Genomic DNA, 17,828 nt, shown 5'->3' with positions numbered 1-17,828 from the left:
AGTTCCGTTATACCATGGCCCAGGTGGCCCCACCGTTATACCATGGCCCAGGCAAGGACCCCATACTATGGCCCAGGACCGTTATAGGATGGCCCAGGCAAGGATGGCCCAGGACCTCATACCATGGCCTGGGGACCGCTATGCATGGCCCAGGTAAGGACCGTGCCAGGCAAGGACCGTTATACCATGGCCCAGGCAAGGACGTTATACCGGCCCAGGCAAGGACCCTTATACCATTATAGCCCAGGTAAGGATGGTAAGGACCGTTATACCATGGCCCAGGCATACGAGCATGAGCCCAGGCAGGACATATACCATGGCCCCAGGCAAGGACCCCATATACCATGGCCCAGGCAAGAACCGTTATACCATGGCCCAGGTAAGGACCGTTATACCATGGCCCAGGCAGGACCGTTATGCCATGGCCCAGGACCGTTATACCATGGCCAGGCAGGACCGTTATACCATGGCCCAGGCAGGACCCTTACCCTTGGCCCGGGCAGGACAGGCAAGGACGTTATACCATGGCCCAGGCAAGGACCCTATACCATGGCCCAGGCAGGACCCTTATACCATGGCCAGGTAAGGACCCTGCTACCATGGCCCAGGCAGGACTGACCCATGACCATGGCCCCAAGGCCCAGCAAGGACTGTTATACCATGGCCCAGGCAAGGACCATATACCTGGCCCAGGCAGCAGACCCTTAGACCAGCCCTAAGGACCCATGACCATGGCCCAGGCAAGGACCCATATACCAGGTAAGGCCCGACCATGGCCCAGGCAAGGACCTTATACCAGCCCAGGCAAGGACCTTATACCATGGCCAGCAAGGAGTTATACATGGCCAGGCAAGGACCGTTAGACCATGGCCAGTAAGGACCGTTACCGCCGTGGCCCAGGTGGACGAGGCCTGTGGCAAGGACCTTATACCATGGCCCGAGCATACCGTTATACCATGGCTCCAGGCAGGCTTATACCATGGCCCAGGCAAGGACCCTTATACCATGGCCCAGGCAAGGACCGTTATACCATGGCCCAGGCAAGGACCGTTATACCATGGCCCAGGCAAGGACCGTTATACCATGGCCCAGGCAAGGACCCTTATACCGTGGCCCTTCAAAGACTTTAGTGTAAATATGTCGACACCTCCAAGGGACTTCATTTAAGACCCCCGACATAAAGACAGTGTGCTGAGTATTATGACCAGCGACACTTAAGAGGATGCTATGAGTGGGTAGTCCTCTTGTCCACGATCAAGGGGGAGGAAATAATTTACGTGTGTCTCTTGAAAATCCTAGACAAGGTAGGTGTGTGTGTGGTGGGAGGGGCTTTACGTCACAACCAGCGGAGACATGGTGAGGTTTGAAGTTTATGCACACACACACACACACACACGCACACACACACACACACACAGTCTTGTCAGCTTTCTCGACTACATATACCGCCATCTGGAAAAAAGAAAAAAGTCTGCGGCTGTCGCCTTCATTGACTTCAGCATGGCATTTGACCTAGTCGACCACAATTTAATCATCAACAAAGCTATCGACCTCGGGTTTCGAAGAAGTCTTATACCATGGCTTACAGACTTCCTCAATAACCGACGCCAAGCTGTACGCTTCCGAGGGGCTGTCTCCACCTTTCAGTCACTCACCTATGGCGTCCCCCAAGGCACCAAGATGGGACCACTATGCTTCCTTATGTTCATCTATGATGCACTAAGAGAAACCCCTGCTCGCTGGAAATATGTCGACGACTCCACCATTGGGATCAGTGTCAACAAATCTGCTTCCGACTATACAGCCCTTCAGGATTTATTGAACATTCTCCAAAACTGGGCCACCAACAACCACGTCACCATCAACCGTACCAAGACCATGGTTATACACATCAACCTCTCCTCCGAAGTTGTCCCACCTCCTTCCATTACTTTAGGTCCCAACACACTCCAGGTAGTAGATTCCACTAAGCTCCTCGGCCTCACCATAGACAACAAACTAAATTGGAAACCACACGACAGTGAAGTTGTCAAATCCTCCAGTTTTCGTCTCCACCTCCTTCGCCGACTCAAGTCCCTCGGAATTCCTGCACCCGAACTCCTCAGTGTTTACTCAACATTCATACTTCCCAAGCTCACCTATGCCTCCCCTACCTGGTCTTCCTCCCAAAATGCCACACAACGTAAACACCTAGAAAAAGTGCAAAAGAGGGCATGCAAGATTGTTCTCTCCCCTTCCTACTCCACATATCAAGAAGAACTCAACACACTGACCCTCTCGGCTCTTTCTGACCATCACCACGACCTCATCTGCAAATTTGGTGAGAAGCTTCTGCACCATCCTCGACACCGGCTCCTACTACCACCTGAGATCCCTCGCCCGAGAATTCCTGTTCGACACCACAACCGCATCCAGCCCATACGAGCACGAACTGATCGCTATAAGAACAGCCCAGTCCCAACTATTGTAAAAATTATCAATAACTTGTAATCAACCAGTGTAATCACTCCCAGTCTATCTTACTTTTCGCACGTCACTATGTTGACATGCCCTGTAGTATAACCTTCTCCCCACCTAGTTATTATATTTCATATTTGCATCACTTACGTTACTTGTATATCATTTGTAAAGGAAGAAACCCATTCCCCAATTATGTAACTATATTTTCAGCCTTCCGGCTGCCATGCTCTTTCAATAAACCGTTAATTATTATTATTATTATTATTATTATTATTATTATTATTATTATCATTATTATTACACACACACGCACAGTTAGTGTTTTTGTGATGATTTATTATTTTTCAACTGTTAATCTTAGTCAATATAATAATAATTATTATCATGTAGAATAAACAAAGTCATCTGCAATGAAATGGTCTCTATGTTATTGTTATTATTATCATTATTGTTAATATTGTTATTATTATTATTATTATTATTATTATTATTATTATTATTATTATTAGTTATTATTATTGTTATTGTTATTATTATTGTTATTATTATTATTATTATTATTATTGTTATTATTATCATTATTATTGTTATCCGCCGTTATTATTATCGTATTTATTATTATTATTATTAGCGTTATTATTATCGTTATTAATATTATTATTATTATTATTATTATTATATGTTCCACACACATCCATCCGTACACGTACATACACCCCCCTACCTTCTCACTCCCTCGATCTTATCTTCATCCTTCCTATTTCTTAGCCTTTCCTACCGCCCTTCTGTCCTCCTCCTTCCTTCTCTCCCTCCCTTCTCCCCTTCCTTGTACTCTGTCTTCCATATCGCCTCCTCCTCCTCCTCCTCCTCCTCCCGGTTCGGGCTTCCACGAGGGCTGGGGGCTGGCGGGGAGGCCTGGGGGCTGGCGGGGAAGAATGGGGGCTGACGAGGTGGGCAGGGGGCTGTAGGCGGGGTTGGGAGGTTGGGATCTGATGGAGAAGGTTGGGGGCTGGCGGCGGGGGGTGGGGGCAGGAGCTAGTAAAGACTCCATTACACAACTTGTCATGGAGTACAACCTTGTAGATGTCACACATTAGTTGGCATTAAAAAAATTAAATATAAACATAATTAATCTTATTGTATCCTGGGGAGCGGCGGTCGAGTGGACAGTCTTATCTCTCGTTCTAAGGGTCACTGGCTCGATCTCGGAGCACCCCAAGTTACCCAGCTGTAAATGGGTACCTAACTTTACATTTGTGGAAGTAAAGGAGGTCCAGTGCAGTGCCGGCCACGCTGCTTCCTTGTACTGTACACCAAACCAAAGGTTGTGTATCTACACCGCCCCTAATAGGCTGCCAGCTCCATGGGGCCCTCTCTGCCCTTAGTTACATGAACGATCATAAATTCCCCCTAAAACACGTATATTTTTGTAAAGGTTTACTGTATATCAGCTGAAAATATACGCAATGCAGTGCAGAATTATTTATAACTAGTATGCATCGCTAAATATATATAAACCGCAATACAGTATTATTTTATACAAATGTACATCGCTAGAATGATCAAGAACTGATATTCACATTTCAATACAAAATATTCAATTCATGACCTATATTTATATTCATACATCAGCAGGGCCAGTCACCGTGATGGATGGTAAGGTGGACAGTTGACCTACTGTACTGCAGCCTCCTGTATCGTCGCCCACACCTCACTGTGTATTATCCTGATGAAGATTATTTTAATGCAAATATTCTATGAAAGGGAAAGTGGGTGGCCATTTGCTGCATGTGAGCGCTGTATTCACTCAGCCACCGCATCCGTATATATATTTAAATTAAACCCTTAAAATCATCAGTGTTCATAAAAACTTTAGTATATAATTATGAATATGTTTGAATAATCACAATTTGTATTAATTTACTCAAACTCATAGTAAAATATTCAGGTGAGGTCGTACACTACCCAGAACTGGTAAGCATTTCTGCACACCAAAGATACACTGAGTAAAATATAAGGTAAATTACATTATATATTACAAAAATAAGTTGTAGTGAATGTTTACATATTATTGAGCATCAGTCAGCTGGATCATACCCGCAGGATTTGTAGAGTCAAAACTAAGACTAAAATACTAAAATCAAAAGTTCCGCCATAATTCTTACTTATGCCAGCGCTTTGCACACTTATGAAGAAAGAACAGAGTAATTGTTAAACTAGGATTGTTTTTAAATTCACTAATAAGACACATACTGGTCTGTCAACACACACTCGCTAAAAGTTGGTTTGGTTAGTTAATGTACTAAAAAAAATCATCTGAGTAGTCTTACATTTCCAACTCGGTCACTGGAGACCTCGCAATAATTTATATTTGGGTTTGATTTTGTAAGTAATTCCCTTTGTTAAAATCAACACATTTTAGCAACTACAAGTTAGAATTCTGGCGAATACTGAGGCAGAAAGACCACAATGAACTCTGGCAAGTGACCTGGAAACAATTTTTTTTTTTTATTCAACAAAAGTTTATAATGTTTAAACTCGATTCTTTATATTTCTTTGACTTGATGTTGTACAAGTTTGTATTAACACTTTTTGTAATTTGGGTGGATATTGATGTAATGTATTTTGTGTCCAAACATGGGTGAAAGCGATGGTTTACCTGCGTGTCCCTAAAGCCTATATGAAGACCGGGACTGTACAGTACGTCTCAAGGTGCAGTATAGCGACCAGGAGAAACACATATGTAAATAATTAATTCTGTTCTCAGGTATGATTGTTTTAAGTATACCCGTGATATGGATCAAGTGCAAATTATACGGTTACAGGAGGAGCTGGTGTTGATGATGGCTGTGTTATCTGCTCATCACGCTCCAGAACACAGCCAAAACTTGATCATGTGTAGTGCAGGAATGTTCACAGCCAGGCCAATTATCTGCCTTTCTCTTTTACCTCAATTCATGGGCTGTCCAGTCCGATACATACTGAGTATTTACGTTTAATTAAAAAGAATTTGCGAAGCTCAGAGCGCCGATAACAGGAAATGGTTACGACAACTTCAACCAGAACGCTGGCACCTACCACAGTGGGCTGTCGGACGCACGATTAATGTTAATATGTTCACTAGTTTTACACTTGACCTCACGAATTATCGTGTGAAAAGGGACACTTGGTGAACCTCCAGTAACATATATGATGGTGTTAGTTATTGTTGTTGTAACTGGAGTGTTACCGAACACATTATGACGGAGCCGGACAGATAAGAGCCCAGTTGTAGAGGTACTGTTTTTTATGCTAACATATTGTGCAGTAATAAAGAAGACAACATTATCATTTCTACATCCAACGGTAGGTGACAAACAACCACACGAAGGAAAATCAACTTCTAAGAAAAATCAAACAATTTAAAATATAAATGAGAGGAAAGGTTGGCCAGAGAGGACCACCACCTCCCTCACCCATGGCTATAACTCGAGGTGAAACGAAAAACGAAAAGACGTCATATTTTCTCACCTGGAGGCGTCACTAGTGGTGATGAGTGACGCCCCGGCCACCAATACAAGAGTAGTGGTGATGAGTGACCACCAATACAAGGGTAGTAGTGGTGGTGGTGGTGAATGACGCCCCGCCCACCAATACAAGGGTAGTGGCTCGTGAAGAATATATGACCAGATCCGATATTTACACCACACACACACACACACACACACACACACACACACACACACACACACACACACACACACAGCCACTACACACACACACACACACACACACACACACTCAGCCACTGCACACACACACACAGCCACTACACACACACACAACCACCACACACACACAGCCACTACACACACGCACACACACGCACACACACACACACACACACACACGGTCACACACACACACACACACACACACACACACACACACACACACACACACACACACACACACAGCCACTACACACACACACACACACACACACACACACGGTAGAATAAATCTCTTGTATCAGTAAACATAACTAGGTAGTCATTACTACGATCCGCCGAGAGCGTTTAGCCGTCCCCTTTGAGTCCCGGATATGAAGAGTTAACTGTGTGTGGCGGTGGTGGCGTTCACTAGGGTGGTTTAATAGGCCCTCAGTCCTAAATGCCCTCCCACCATAACTTAACCTAACCTAAACCAAACCAAAACCTAGCCTAGCCTAACCTAAGTTTAACCCCGAGTACGATGAATTAAACACTTGAGTACAATAATTAAACCTTGAATTCCATAATTGAACCCCGAGTACGATAATTTAACCCCTTTAATACAATAACTAAACCCCGAGTACGATGACTTTAGCCCCTGACTGCGATGATATAAGCTCCTGAGTACGATGACTTAACCTATAAAGGAAGCTGATCATCGTACTCAAGGGGTTAAACCTTCCCTGAATCTGATATCTTTCTCGACTAGTTTATGCAAATGTCCGTAAAGAAACACAATGCCTGATGTGAACACCCTACAGTGATCCCTCCATATAAAGGACTCCAGGGGTTAGTCAGTTAGTTCGAAGTCCGTTATATAAAGGTTTCACTGTACCTGTACCTATAATACACTTACATCCACTGTATCTTACCATTAGCCTATTGAATTTCCCTCAGGCACTTGCTGTATTCTCACATGTTGTTTACATTTTACACTATGTTTGTTCAGACGTATAATATCGACACAGAATTGCACTAGTTGTCCTCTCCAACTGCGTGCAGCTCTCAAAAGACCAAGTCATGTACACTATCGTAAGAGTCCCTCTCTCTCTAAAAAAAAGAACAGTCGTATGTTTTAACCGGTCACTACACAGTACCAGTCATGTACCACCAACGACGAGCCAAAAACATTCACTCGTTTACATATGAATTTCTCTATTCTCTCTCACCCCTATACCCCAACAGTACTAAGCTTTATAAGTAAGTAAATAAATAAATAAATTAATTAATAAATATATAAATATATATATATTTATTTATTTGCTTACACCTTTTTCAAAACATTCACCGGTGCAAAAATTTATAAACATCTATTGTGTTTCATCTGTTATATATAAATTGCTTTTCTCTCACTCCAGGCATTTATAGCTCTCTCTCTCTCTCTCTCTCTCGCTCTCTCTCTCTCTCTCTCTCTCTCTCTCTCACACCATTGTATATATAATTCCTACGCCCTCTCACAACTCACAAAACTCTCCTCTACTCCACTCTGCTACAATATTTGGTGTTGGAAGTTGGCACATCCAATTCACCATTGGTAAAATGGTTTCCAGTGAGAATATTTTTTTCCGCGAGGATTATGTAAGAATTCTCAGGTTATTTCCACAGTGAGAATGTATTTTCCCTAGAGAAGGTTAGCGGGTCATATCAGGAAGGGGTCAGAGCTGGCACAAGGTTCTATTTCCAATGTAATCGTCTTTATACACACACACACACACACACACACACACACACACACACACACACACACACACACACACAATAACCATGCCAATTTTCAGCACCCTGGTATGACTTCTTGGCACAACGGCCTTTTCGTTCAGTGATTACGGTGGTTTTCACGGTAAAGTGACCACTAAATATATGGTACATATATCTAAGGTTGACGATGGTTATACGAACCTAGAGTGTTCAAAGGAAACAACCTAATTTAACCATTAGAATTCCTATCTCATTAGTACTGGGACCCATTAGGACTGTAACCCATTAGGACTGGTTTCCATTAGAACTGGGACCCTTTAGGACTGGGTCCCATTTAACCAGTCTCCTCACGGACGCCAGAGGACCCACTTCAAGGTGCTGCCATTAACACCTGGGTGGTGGTCTGAGGCGAACTGGAGACAGGTGAACGATTACTACTGACAGCGGCAATAATGCGACCTTCACCCCACCTGCAGCTACCAATACACCCCGGTGCAAACATTGATTACAGGTGAGTACAAGGCAATCCGAATATATACGTTCTATATACAGGTACGGAATGGGTAGAGGGAGTCAGTGTGCTGTGTTGTACTGTTGTTTACCTGTGTGTTGTGATGTAATACTGTTTATTTGTAAAATACACCAAGGTAACAGCAAAAAAGTCAACGGCACAGCAGCAAGAAACTAACACCACAGTAGTATAACAGCCTCAGGAAGCGTTCACACAGCAGTACCAAAGCACAGCAACTGAGGACCAACACACCGACGACAGAGAATCAATACGGGAATAATAAATGACTAGGAACAGCAGGAGGTCAGGTGTCGCTAAAATTTATCATACAATGAACACCCGACAAATTGAATCACACCGAAGCAACACCCTGCCACCTGGTGCACCTCCATCAATCACCGACCCGACATTTACGAATCCCAGCTTGTCTTTAAGTTATTGAGGCTGTATTGTACGTTAGCGTGTTGGGGATTCCTTTTTTATTTCGTTTGATTGATTCCATTGCAACATGATACGGTATACCATAACTAGAGGTACAAGTAGATTACAAGTAAGGAATTGGATACAAGGTAAAAATACAGGTAAGTACAAGTAGACATTATGTTGTTTATATATTATACAAAGGAACATATTTACTTCATCCCCACGTCTACTCTGAAACCCTCCTCGTGTCAACAAAGGGAGAGGGACACGTCAACATACACAAGACCTTGACTTTTCTCACACACACACACACACACACACATACACACACACACACTCTCTATAGCTGGAGGTACATCCGGGAACTTTGAATATGACATCGATTACGTCTGTGTTGAACAAGGAACAATGAAACGCCTGGTTAAGAACAAAGAACATAAGTACACCTGATATGAACAAGGAGCAATGGAACGCCTGGAATGAACAAGGGACATCACTACACGATTTGAACAAAGAACAATATCAAGCTTGATTTCTTCATAAAATTCACAATCGTTCACTTTATTCTGAACAATGAACAAAACAACCATCGTTTAAGGTGAACATTAAAATCTGGAGTTAATATTGAACATAACTAAATAATCGATCTTATTGAATCACCTTGTTCAGTGTTTTTTTTTCCATTTTTTTTTTATTGGGCACTCCCCTACATCCTTGTGTAAGGTGAAGAGCAGAAGCGTTTACAGCGCCCAACAGGGAAGCATGCTAAGTTCATGCTTGCCTTTATGTCTCATGAGTTAAGGGCGTAGAAGCCTGAAGAGTCAGTGGTTTATGTCATCAAGTTATTGGAAGCTCCAACAACTCTCTGAATACGAATTCGCAACTTTCGATTTACACCAGGCACCTACTTTACTGCAAGGTGAACAGGGACTAATGGGGGCTAGGAAGTATGTCCAAACAACTTCCACCGGCCCGGGAATCGAACCCGTGACATCTCGCTTGTTCAGTGTGTGTGTGTGTGTGTGTGGTGAGCAGCTGATCTCCACCATAACCTGACGTTAACTCACAGATGATCAGTCAATAAGGTTCCTCCCTACACATGTATGTATGTTGGTTCTCGTTAGTTTAAGTCAGTATTATATCTTGTACGCATTATTATCTGCCGTCTGTCTGTCTGTCTGTCTGTCTGTCTGTCTGTCTGTCTGTCTGTCTGTCCGCCATGATATAAATACGAAATGGAAAATCCAATTCGGGGAAAACACTCAAGTCAATTTGCGTCGATTTAGAGAAGGAGGAACACTGGCATAAGATCACCTAACTCAGCCAAAGAAAATGGGAGGCGGTTTGTCTAGTGATGAGACTTCTTGTTTGATAATGATGATGATGATGATGATGAAGGAGATGGGGATTGGTGATGGTGAAGACGAGGATGGTGATCGTGAAGAGGAGGAAAATGGTGATAGTAATAGTGGAAACGGGATTGGTGATGATGGTGGTGATGGTGATGATGATGATGGCGATGATGGGGATTGGTGATGGTGAGGATTGTTGTGGTAGTGGTGAAAATGATGAAGATGGTGGTGGAAAAGGTGATGAAGATGGTAATAGTAGTGATGGTAAAGATAGTGACGGTGGTGATAATGCTGGTGAAGAGGAAAAAGTTGAGGGTAGTGATAGTGATGGCGAAGAGGAAAGAGTTGAGGGTGGTGATAGTGATGGTGAAGAGGAAGCTAATGATGATGATAGTGACGGGGAAGAGGAAGATAATGATGGTGATAATAATGGTGAAGAGGAGGAAGATGATGGTGATGGTGGAGAGAAGAAATAAAATGATGATGATGATGATGACAGTGGAGAAGAAAATAATGAGGGTAATAGTGACGATGAAGAGTTAAGAAAATGGTGATAGTGACGATGAAGTTAGAAAATTATGGTGACAGTGACGATGAAGAGTTAAGAAAATGATGGTGATAGTGACGATGAAGAGTTAGAAATTGACGGTTATGGTGATAGTGACGATGAAGTTAGAAAATGGTGATAGTGACGATGAAGAGTTAGAAAATGGTGATAGTGACGATGAAGAGTTAATAAAATGTTGGTGATAGTGACGATGAAGAGTTAAGAAAATGATGGTGATAGTGACGATGAAGAGCTAAGAAAATGATGGTGATAGTGACGATGAAGTTAGAAAATTATGGTGATAGTGACGATGAAGAGTTAAGAAAATTATGGTGATAGTGACGATGAAGAGTTAGAAAATTATGGTGATAGTGACGATGAAGAGTTAGAAAATTATGGTGAAAATGACGATGAAGTTAAAGTGAAAGGTGATGATTGACGATGAAGTTGAAATGATGGTGACGATGAAGAGTTAAGAAAATGGTGATAGTGACGATGAAGTTAGAAAATGATGGTGATAGTGATGATGAAGAAAATGATGGTGATAGTGACGATGAAGAGTTAGAAAATGGTGATAGTGACGATGAAGTTGAAAATGGTGGTATAGTGACGATGAAGAGTTAAGAAAATGGTAATAATGACGATGAAGTTGAAAATGATGGTGATAGTGACGATGAAGTTAGAAAATGATGGTGATGGTGATGAATTGTGGATATATTACACTAGCGTTACTGAAGACCTTTAGTACAGTTAACACACACTCCAACAGACAGCCTGGGTACGTCACCGTGAAACCTTGATATTATAACACTCTCTTGAAAGTCTAGGCTGCCGAAGTGATGAAGGGGGTGACGGGGAAGGGTGACAGGGGGCAGGGTGACAGGGGGCAGGGGGTGACGGGAGGCAGGGGTGACGGGAGGATGGATGACAGGGGGGAGCAGGAGTGACAGGGAAGGGGTGACCAGGGCGGAGGTAGTAAAAAGGGAGGAGGGGAGACAGTGGACAGGTTTGACGTGGGGGGGTGTGAAGGGGCGGAGGTGAAAGAGGCAGGGGTGACAGGGGCAGGGGAATGGGTGGGTGGGATGACATAAGCAAATGACTCCCCACTCTTCTTGATACATTCCAAATCTAATAGACCCCAGAATCAATAAGCCCACCCCAGTCCTAAGAGATCCCAGCTGTACTAGTCCCCAATGTCAATAAATCTCAGCCTTGTTAGACCAAAGAGATAACAGACACCCACCTAACCTAACCTAACCTAACCTAACCTAACCTAACTTAACCTAACCTAACTTAACCTCACCTCACCCCCCCCCCCATCACTCTCGACGCTAAAGGGGATGAGATTAGGTTAGGTTTGGGCCTATTAGAAAGGGAACCTATTACAACTGAAACCTATTACAACTAGGGCAGCATATAATGACCTTTATCCGGCTCAGGGGGTCACTCACAAGTAGGAAGAGTCAAGGTCACCCCACTACCTATACGACTCCTGGGCTGATGAAGACGAACAGAGGAGACGTAAAAAGGTACCGATGTAAAAGTCACACATCTCTGCACCCAACAATGTAAACAGAGGATGTCTCGCTCACCTGTGTTAACCTGATACCTTTTTTTGATAATGACAAGATGATTACAACTTTTATCAACTCCTGAGGACAATTTTTCAGAGGTTCCAGTATGTTAAATTTTCCTTAGGGTTCGTAAGTTTGAAACATAATAATTTAGAACCAAATCACCACAAATGTTCTCACGTTTGAAACATTCCATAAAGCACTCATAATTCACAGCAAAGTTTCACACACAAAAAAAAAATCCACACGTTTGAAACTTTTGTAATTCAGAGCACAGTTTCTCAAAGGTCCATAAACTGTTAAGAATTCTGAGTTTAGTTTCTCAAAGTTCTAACGGTCAATTTTCCCCTGAACTGTGAGGCCGTATGAAACTAACTCACTTAAACTTCAATACAGTACATAGGTAATGGCCTCAGTGGGGGTACCCAAATTTACAAAGACTATTCTGTAGTAATGGAGAAATAGTTATAAGACTTGACGACATTATTATTATTATTATTATTATTATTATTATTATTATTACTATTATTATTGTTATTATTATTATTATTATTATTATTATTTGTTACGATTGGTGACGTTATTGTTGTTGTTTGCATTATTATTATTGTTGTTGTTTCATTTTATTTTATTATTTTTATTATTATGAAGGTATTTGAGAACATATTGTGTGCTCGACTATAAGAGAGCCTCTAGTCTAAATTCACTAGTGTTATCTATATCATCCTTAGGTAAAGAAATAAAAAACGAAGAATTTGATTTTGTGTGTGTGAGAGAGAGAGAGAGAGAGAGAGAGAGAGAGAGAGAGAGAGAGAGAGAGAGAGAGAACTAATATATTTCACACATTAACAATGAACCACAAACACATCAACGGGATTAAATAACGACTCATACACTCAGTTGGAGCTCGGGGGTGAGAGGGAAGAGTGGGATGGAGTGGGGAAGAAGGAAGGAGGGGTAAGAGGGAAGGAGGGGTAAGAGGGAAGGAGGGGTAAGAGGGAAGGAGGGGTAAAAGGGAGGGAGGGAAGGAGGAAAGGGGACGGGTGATGAGAGGGATGAATCATTTATTCTGGTTCACGTCACCGTATACAACTTCATTTACATTTTTACACCCGCCCTGTAAAAGTGTAAACCAGGTGACGTGTTTTCTCCCACCCTCCACCACGACCCAGGGAGCGGCGGCGGTGGTTGGCTGATGATATGGACACAAGACCCAATCATGATAAAGAGATTAATCTTAATAAGGCTTTTAACCTAAGCTTATGTAATCCGAACTTTTAACCCGAGTAGTCCTAATGGGTTTTAATCCTACTGGTTAGGTTAGGTCAGGTGGTTGATTAAGACTGGAGGTTATTTAATCGGTCAGTCAATAGAGGATTTGGTGCACGTTAAGAATGCTTTACTTGTCCCGGAAAGCCTGCAACACACACACACACACACACTGACCCTCTCGGCTCTCTCTGATTATCACCACGACCTCATCTGCAAATTTTGTGTGAAGCTTCTGCACCATCCTCGACACCGGCTCTTACTTCCACCTGAGATCCCTCGTCCGCGATTTGCTGTTAGATACCTCAACCGCATACAGCCCACACGAGCACGTACTGATCGCTATAAGAACAACCCAGTCCCAACCATTGTAAAAATTATCAACATCTCGTAGTCAACCAGTGTGTTCACTCCCAGCCAATCTTACATTTTTGAAGTCACTGTGTTGAAATACCTTCTCCCCACCTTATAATATATCATATTTGTATCACTTATGTTACTTGTATATTATTTGTCAATCAAGTGACCCATTCCCCAATTATGTAACTGTATATTTTTAGCCTTCCGGCAGCCAAGCTCTTTCGATAAACTGTTAATTATTATTATTATTATTATTCACACACACACACACACACACACACCAGGTGACAGGGGCAGCTGGGAGGGTACACTCGTCCCCTTCTGTTATTATCCCATCTTGGAGCACCTCTACCCCCTTAACTTATTTACACCCCAGACTACCACACTAGGGGGAACTACCTACCACACCTTTCATCAAATACTTCACATCTTTAGCAATGGAATAAAATTTAAACATTGATATTCGTTTTATTCATCCTAAGATATTTATGAAAATAAAAATCCTCTACTGAGTTCACGCCAAGACGAAAAAGTTGCCAGATGAATATTTAAAAAAAATCAAAACTGCCTCTATTTTTTTTTTAGTTTTTATCCAATTTATTAAAAAATTCCAAAGATGACACGAGTGAAATGTGAAAATTATACGAAGCAACTCCATTAACCTTGGAGTTTGTGAAGAAATATGTTGTTGGTAATTAAATAGGATGTTGTTAGTAATTAAATATGGTGTTGTTAATAATTAAATAGGGTGTTGTTAGTAATTAAATAGGATATTGTTAGTATATAATAGGATGCTGTCAGTATTTAATAGGATGTTGATGATAAGGAGAATAATACCGATAAGAAGTAAGGTCTTATGAATAAAGACAAATAATATCGCTAAAAATATCCAGGTTTCGGTATAGCTGTGTGTGTGTGTTGAAGTCACTCCCCGTAACAGAGCCCCACACACACACACACACACACACACACACACACACACACACACACACACACACACACACACACACACACAAATTGACAACAACTGGAAATACATGTCCCCCCAACAATCATTTTCAACGTTGTTGTTGCAATTTCCGATTATATGCATTAATTCTTGAATTTGCAAACCATTTCCTATCCTTGCAATACAAAAAACTACCGCTTTATTGCAATATTTATATTTGCAATTTTCCACCATTTGCCACCAAACTTTCACCAAAATATTGTTTAGGTACTTGATTCCCTGCGTAATTTGCCAGCAGTGAGCGGTTGGGTGGATGTGTGCGTGCGTGGTGGTGGTGGGGGTGTGTGTGTGTGTGTGTGTGTGTGTGTGTGTGTGCGCTTGCTTGCGCGTGGGTGGTGTGTGTGTGTGTGTGTGTGTGTGTGTGCGCGTGGTGGTGTTGTGTGTGTGTGTGTGTGTGTGTGTGTGTGTGTGTGTGTGTGTGTGTGTGTGTGTGTGTGTGTGTGTGTGTGCGTGCGTGCGTGCGTGGTGGTGTTGTGTGTGTGTGTGTGTGTGAAAGATCCTGCCACTGTCTAAACCTGTCTCTTGTCGAAAAACGAAAAATAGATCTCTACAATTCTTACCAGTTGGTCTCCAGTGTACGAACGATGTCCCTAACCATACGTGATAAATGATCCTTCTTGACTTACCAGCAGTACTATACCACCATTAACATTACACATAGAAAGATTACCGTACAATTCCTTTTAATTTTATCTGATGTTGTGTAAAAAAAAAACGAATCTAGTTAGTTTGCTTAAAAACCATATATGATAAAATTACAAAATACATAAGACACACAGTAGTATATATGTATCGCTTACATATTCTCAGGCTACATAGAGAGACCTTACATCTGGTGTAGTAACGAATCCCATATCACACATACGGATATATCCCCCTTTAAATGTTAATACTAGTTGCTCTGTGTATGAACTCTACTCAGGTGATATGATTTAAAACACCTTACTTGTTATAGCAAAGAAATACATTAAAGCAACAACAACGCATATTTTCCACGACTATAACTGGGTGGATGGGTCAGTTGCTGTTCTGTGCTGTAACCATGAATGACATAAAAGACTCTCTGGCTTCTGAAACACTTCATACAACAACACAGTGTTTCCTCGTACACGACTCATTTGTAACACTATACTGGCGACGCTATGAGTGACTCCAGTGTATTGGGACTGTGGCTGTCTGATTATTGTCACTTAGTTTATATTATCTTATTTTTAATGCATGAATAAATTATACATTACCTTTAGAAACATTGTAAAATAAACACAAAATAATCGTCATAACTCTAAACTGTATTTCATTGTGTTTATGAATTAATATAATTTTCCCTTGATAAGTGTACAGTAGCATGATTTAAATTGTCATTCCGTGATTTGTAGCCTTTGTGTAATGTTGAACGGACGTGAGGTTGATGTATTAGCCCCTAAACGCGGGTATTGTTGCGTTTGGGTCTGGCCGAACGTTCATACATGCTGGTAAAATCATGTTAATAAAATATCACCCGTTATTGGGTCATCTGGTAGGTGTGTTTCTCGTGTTATTCAATCATGATAAACCCCAGCACTCTTACAACCTCATAACTCCAGCACCGTCACAACCTTACAACTCCAGCACCGTCACAACCTTACAACCCCAGCACCGTCACAACCTTACAACTCCAGCACCGTCACAACCTTACAACTCCAGCACCGTCACAACCCACAACACCACCACCGTCGCTGCCAACCTTACAACTCCAGCACCGTCACAACCTACAACCCAGCACCGTCACAACCTTACAACACCACCACCGTCACAACCTTACAACTCCAGCACCGTCACACAACCTGCCAACTCCAGCACTGTCACAACCCAACACCACCACTGTCACAACCTTACAACTCCAGCACTGTCACAACCTACAACCCAGCACCGTCACAACCTACAACACCACCACCGTCACGTTCCCTACAACCCACCACCGTCACAACCTTTACAACCCAGCACTGTCACAACATTACAACCCAGCACCGTCACAACCTTACAACACCACCACCGTCACAACCTTACAACCCCAGCACCGTCACAACCTTACAACCCCAGCACCGTCACAACCTTACAACTCCAGCACCGTCACAACCTTACAACTCCAGCACCGTCACAACCTTACAACCCCAGCACCGTCATAACCTTACAACCCCAGCACCGTCACAACCTTACAACACCACCACCGTCACAACCTTACAACACCACCACCGTCACAACCTCACAACACCCTCTCAACATCTGAGGTTTACAACGTCGAACAGGAGGGTAAGAGAGAGAGAGACAGTTGAAGACAATTGCTGTTTTTTCCTTATTTTCTTCTCTTTCTTCTTCTTCTTCTTCTTCTCTTTATTCTTATTTTGCTTCTTCTTCTATTTCTTCTTCCTTTTTCTACAGTTACTTCCTTTTTTATTATTTTTTTATTTTGGTTCTTTCTTCTGTCTTCCTTCTTTTTCTCCTCCTACTTCTTCTGTTCATTATTGTCCTCCTCCTCCTTCTCTCTCTTCTCCTCCTTCTACTTCTTCTGCTCATTATTGTCCTCCTCCTCCTTCTCTCTCTTCTCCTCCTTCTACTTCTTCTGCTCATTATTGTCCTCCTCCTCCTTCTCTCTCTTCTCCTCCTTCTACTTCTTCTGCTCATTATTGTCCTCCTCCTCCTTCTCTCTCTTCTCCTCCTTCTACTTCTTCTGCTCATTATTGTCCTCCTCCTCCTTCTCTCTCTTCTCCTCCTTCTACTTCTTCTGCTCATTATTGTCCTCCTCCTCCTTCTCTCTCTTCTCCTCCTTCTACTTCTTCTGCTCATTATTGACCTCCTCCTCCTCTCTCTTCTCCTCCTCCTACTTCTTCTGCTCC

General features: G+C 42.4%; 1 protein-coding gene across 1 annotated transcript; it reads left to right on the top strand.

Moving 5' to 3' along the window:
• The first annotated feature begins 866 nt into the window (after window positions 1–866).
• Window positions 867–17,120, top strand: LOC121869827 (mucin-2-like). Its single transcript, XM_042371397.1, has 2 exons — window positions 867–1,040; window positions 16,539–17,120. Exons 1-2 carry the CDS (start codon window positions 867–869, stop codon window positions 17,118–17,120), a joined length of 756 nt encoding a protein of 251 aa, XP_042227331.1.
• The last annotated feature ends 708 nt before the right edge of the window (window positions 17,121–17,828 follow it).

This window comes from Homarus americanus, unplaced genomic scaffold (genome assembly GCF_018991925.1).
Source record: "Homarus americanus isolate GMGI-L3 unplaced genomic scaffold, GMGI_Hamer_2.0 scaffold45063, whole genome shotgun sequence".
NCBI classification, from domain to species: Eukaryota; Metazoa; Arthropoda; class Malacostraca; order Decapoda; family Nephropidae; genus Homarus; species Homarus americanus.
This window is presented reverse-complemented; position numbering and strand designations above follow the sequence as displayed.

Coding starts and splice junctions, on each gene's coding strand:
- LOC121869827 (XM_042371397.1), top strand. CDS start 867: ATGGCCAGTAAGGACCGTTACCGCCGTGGCCCAGGTGGACGAGGCCTG. Junction 1,041..16,538: donor ACCGTTATACCATGGCCCAG/GCAAGGACCGTT, acceptor TCATAACTCCAG/CACCGTCACAACCTTACAAC.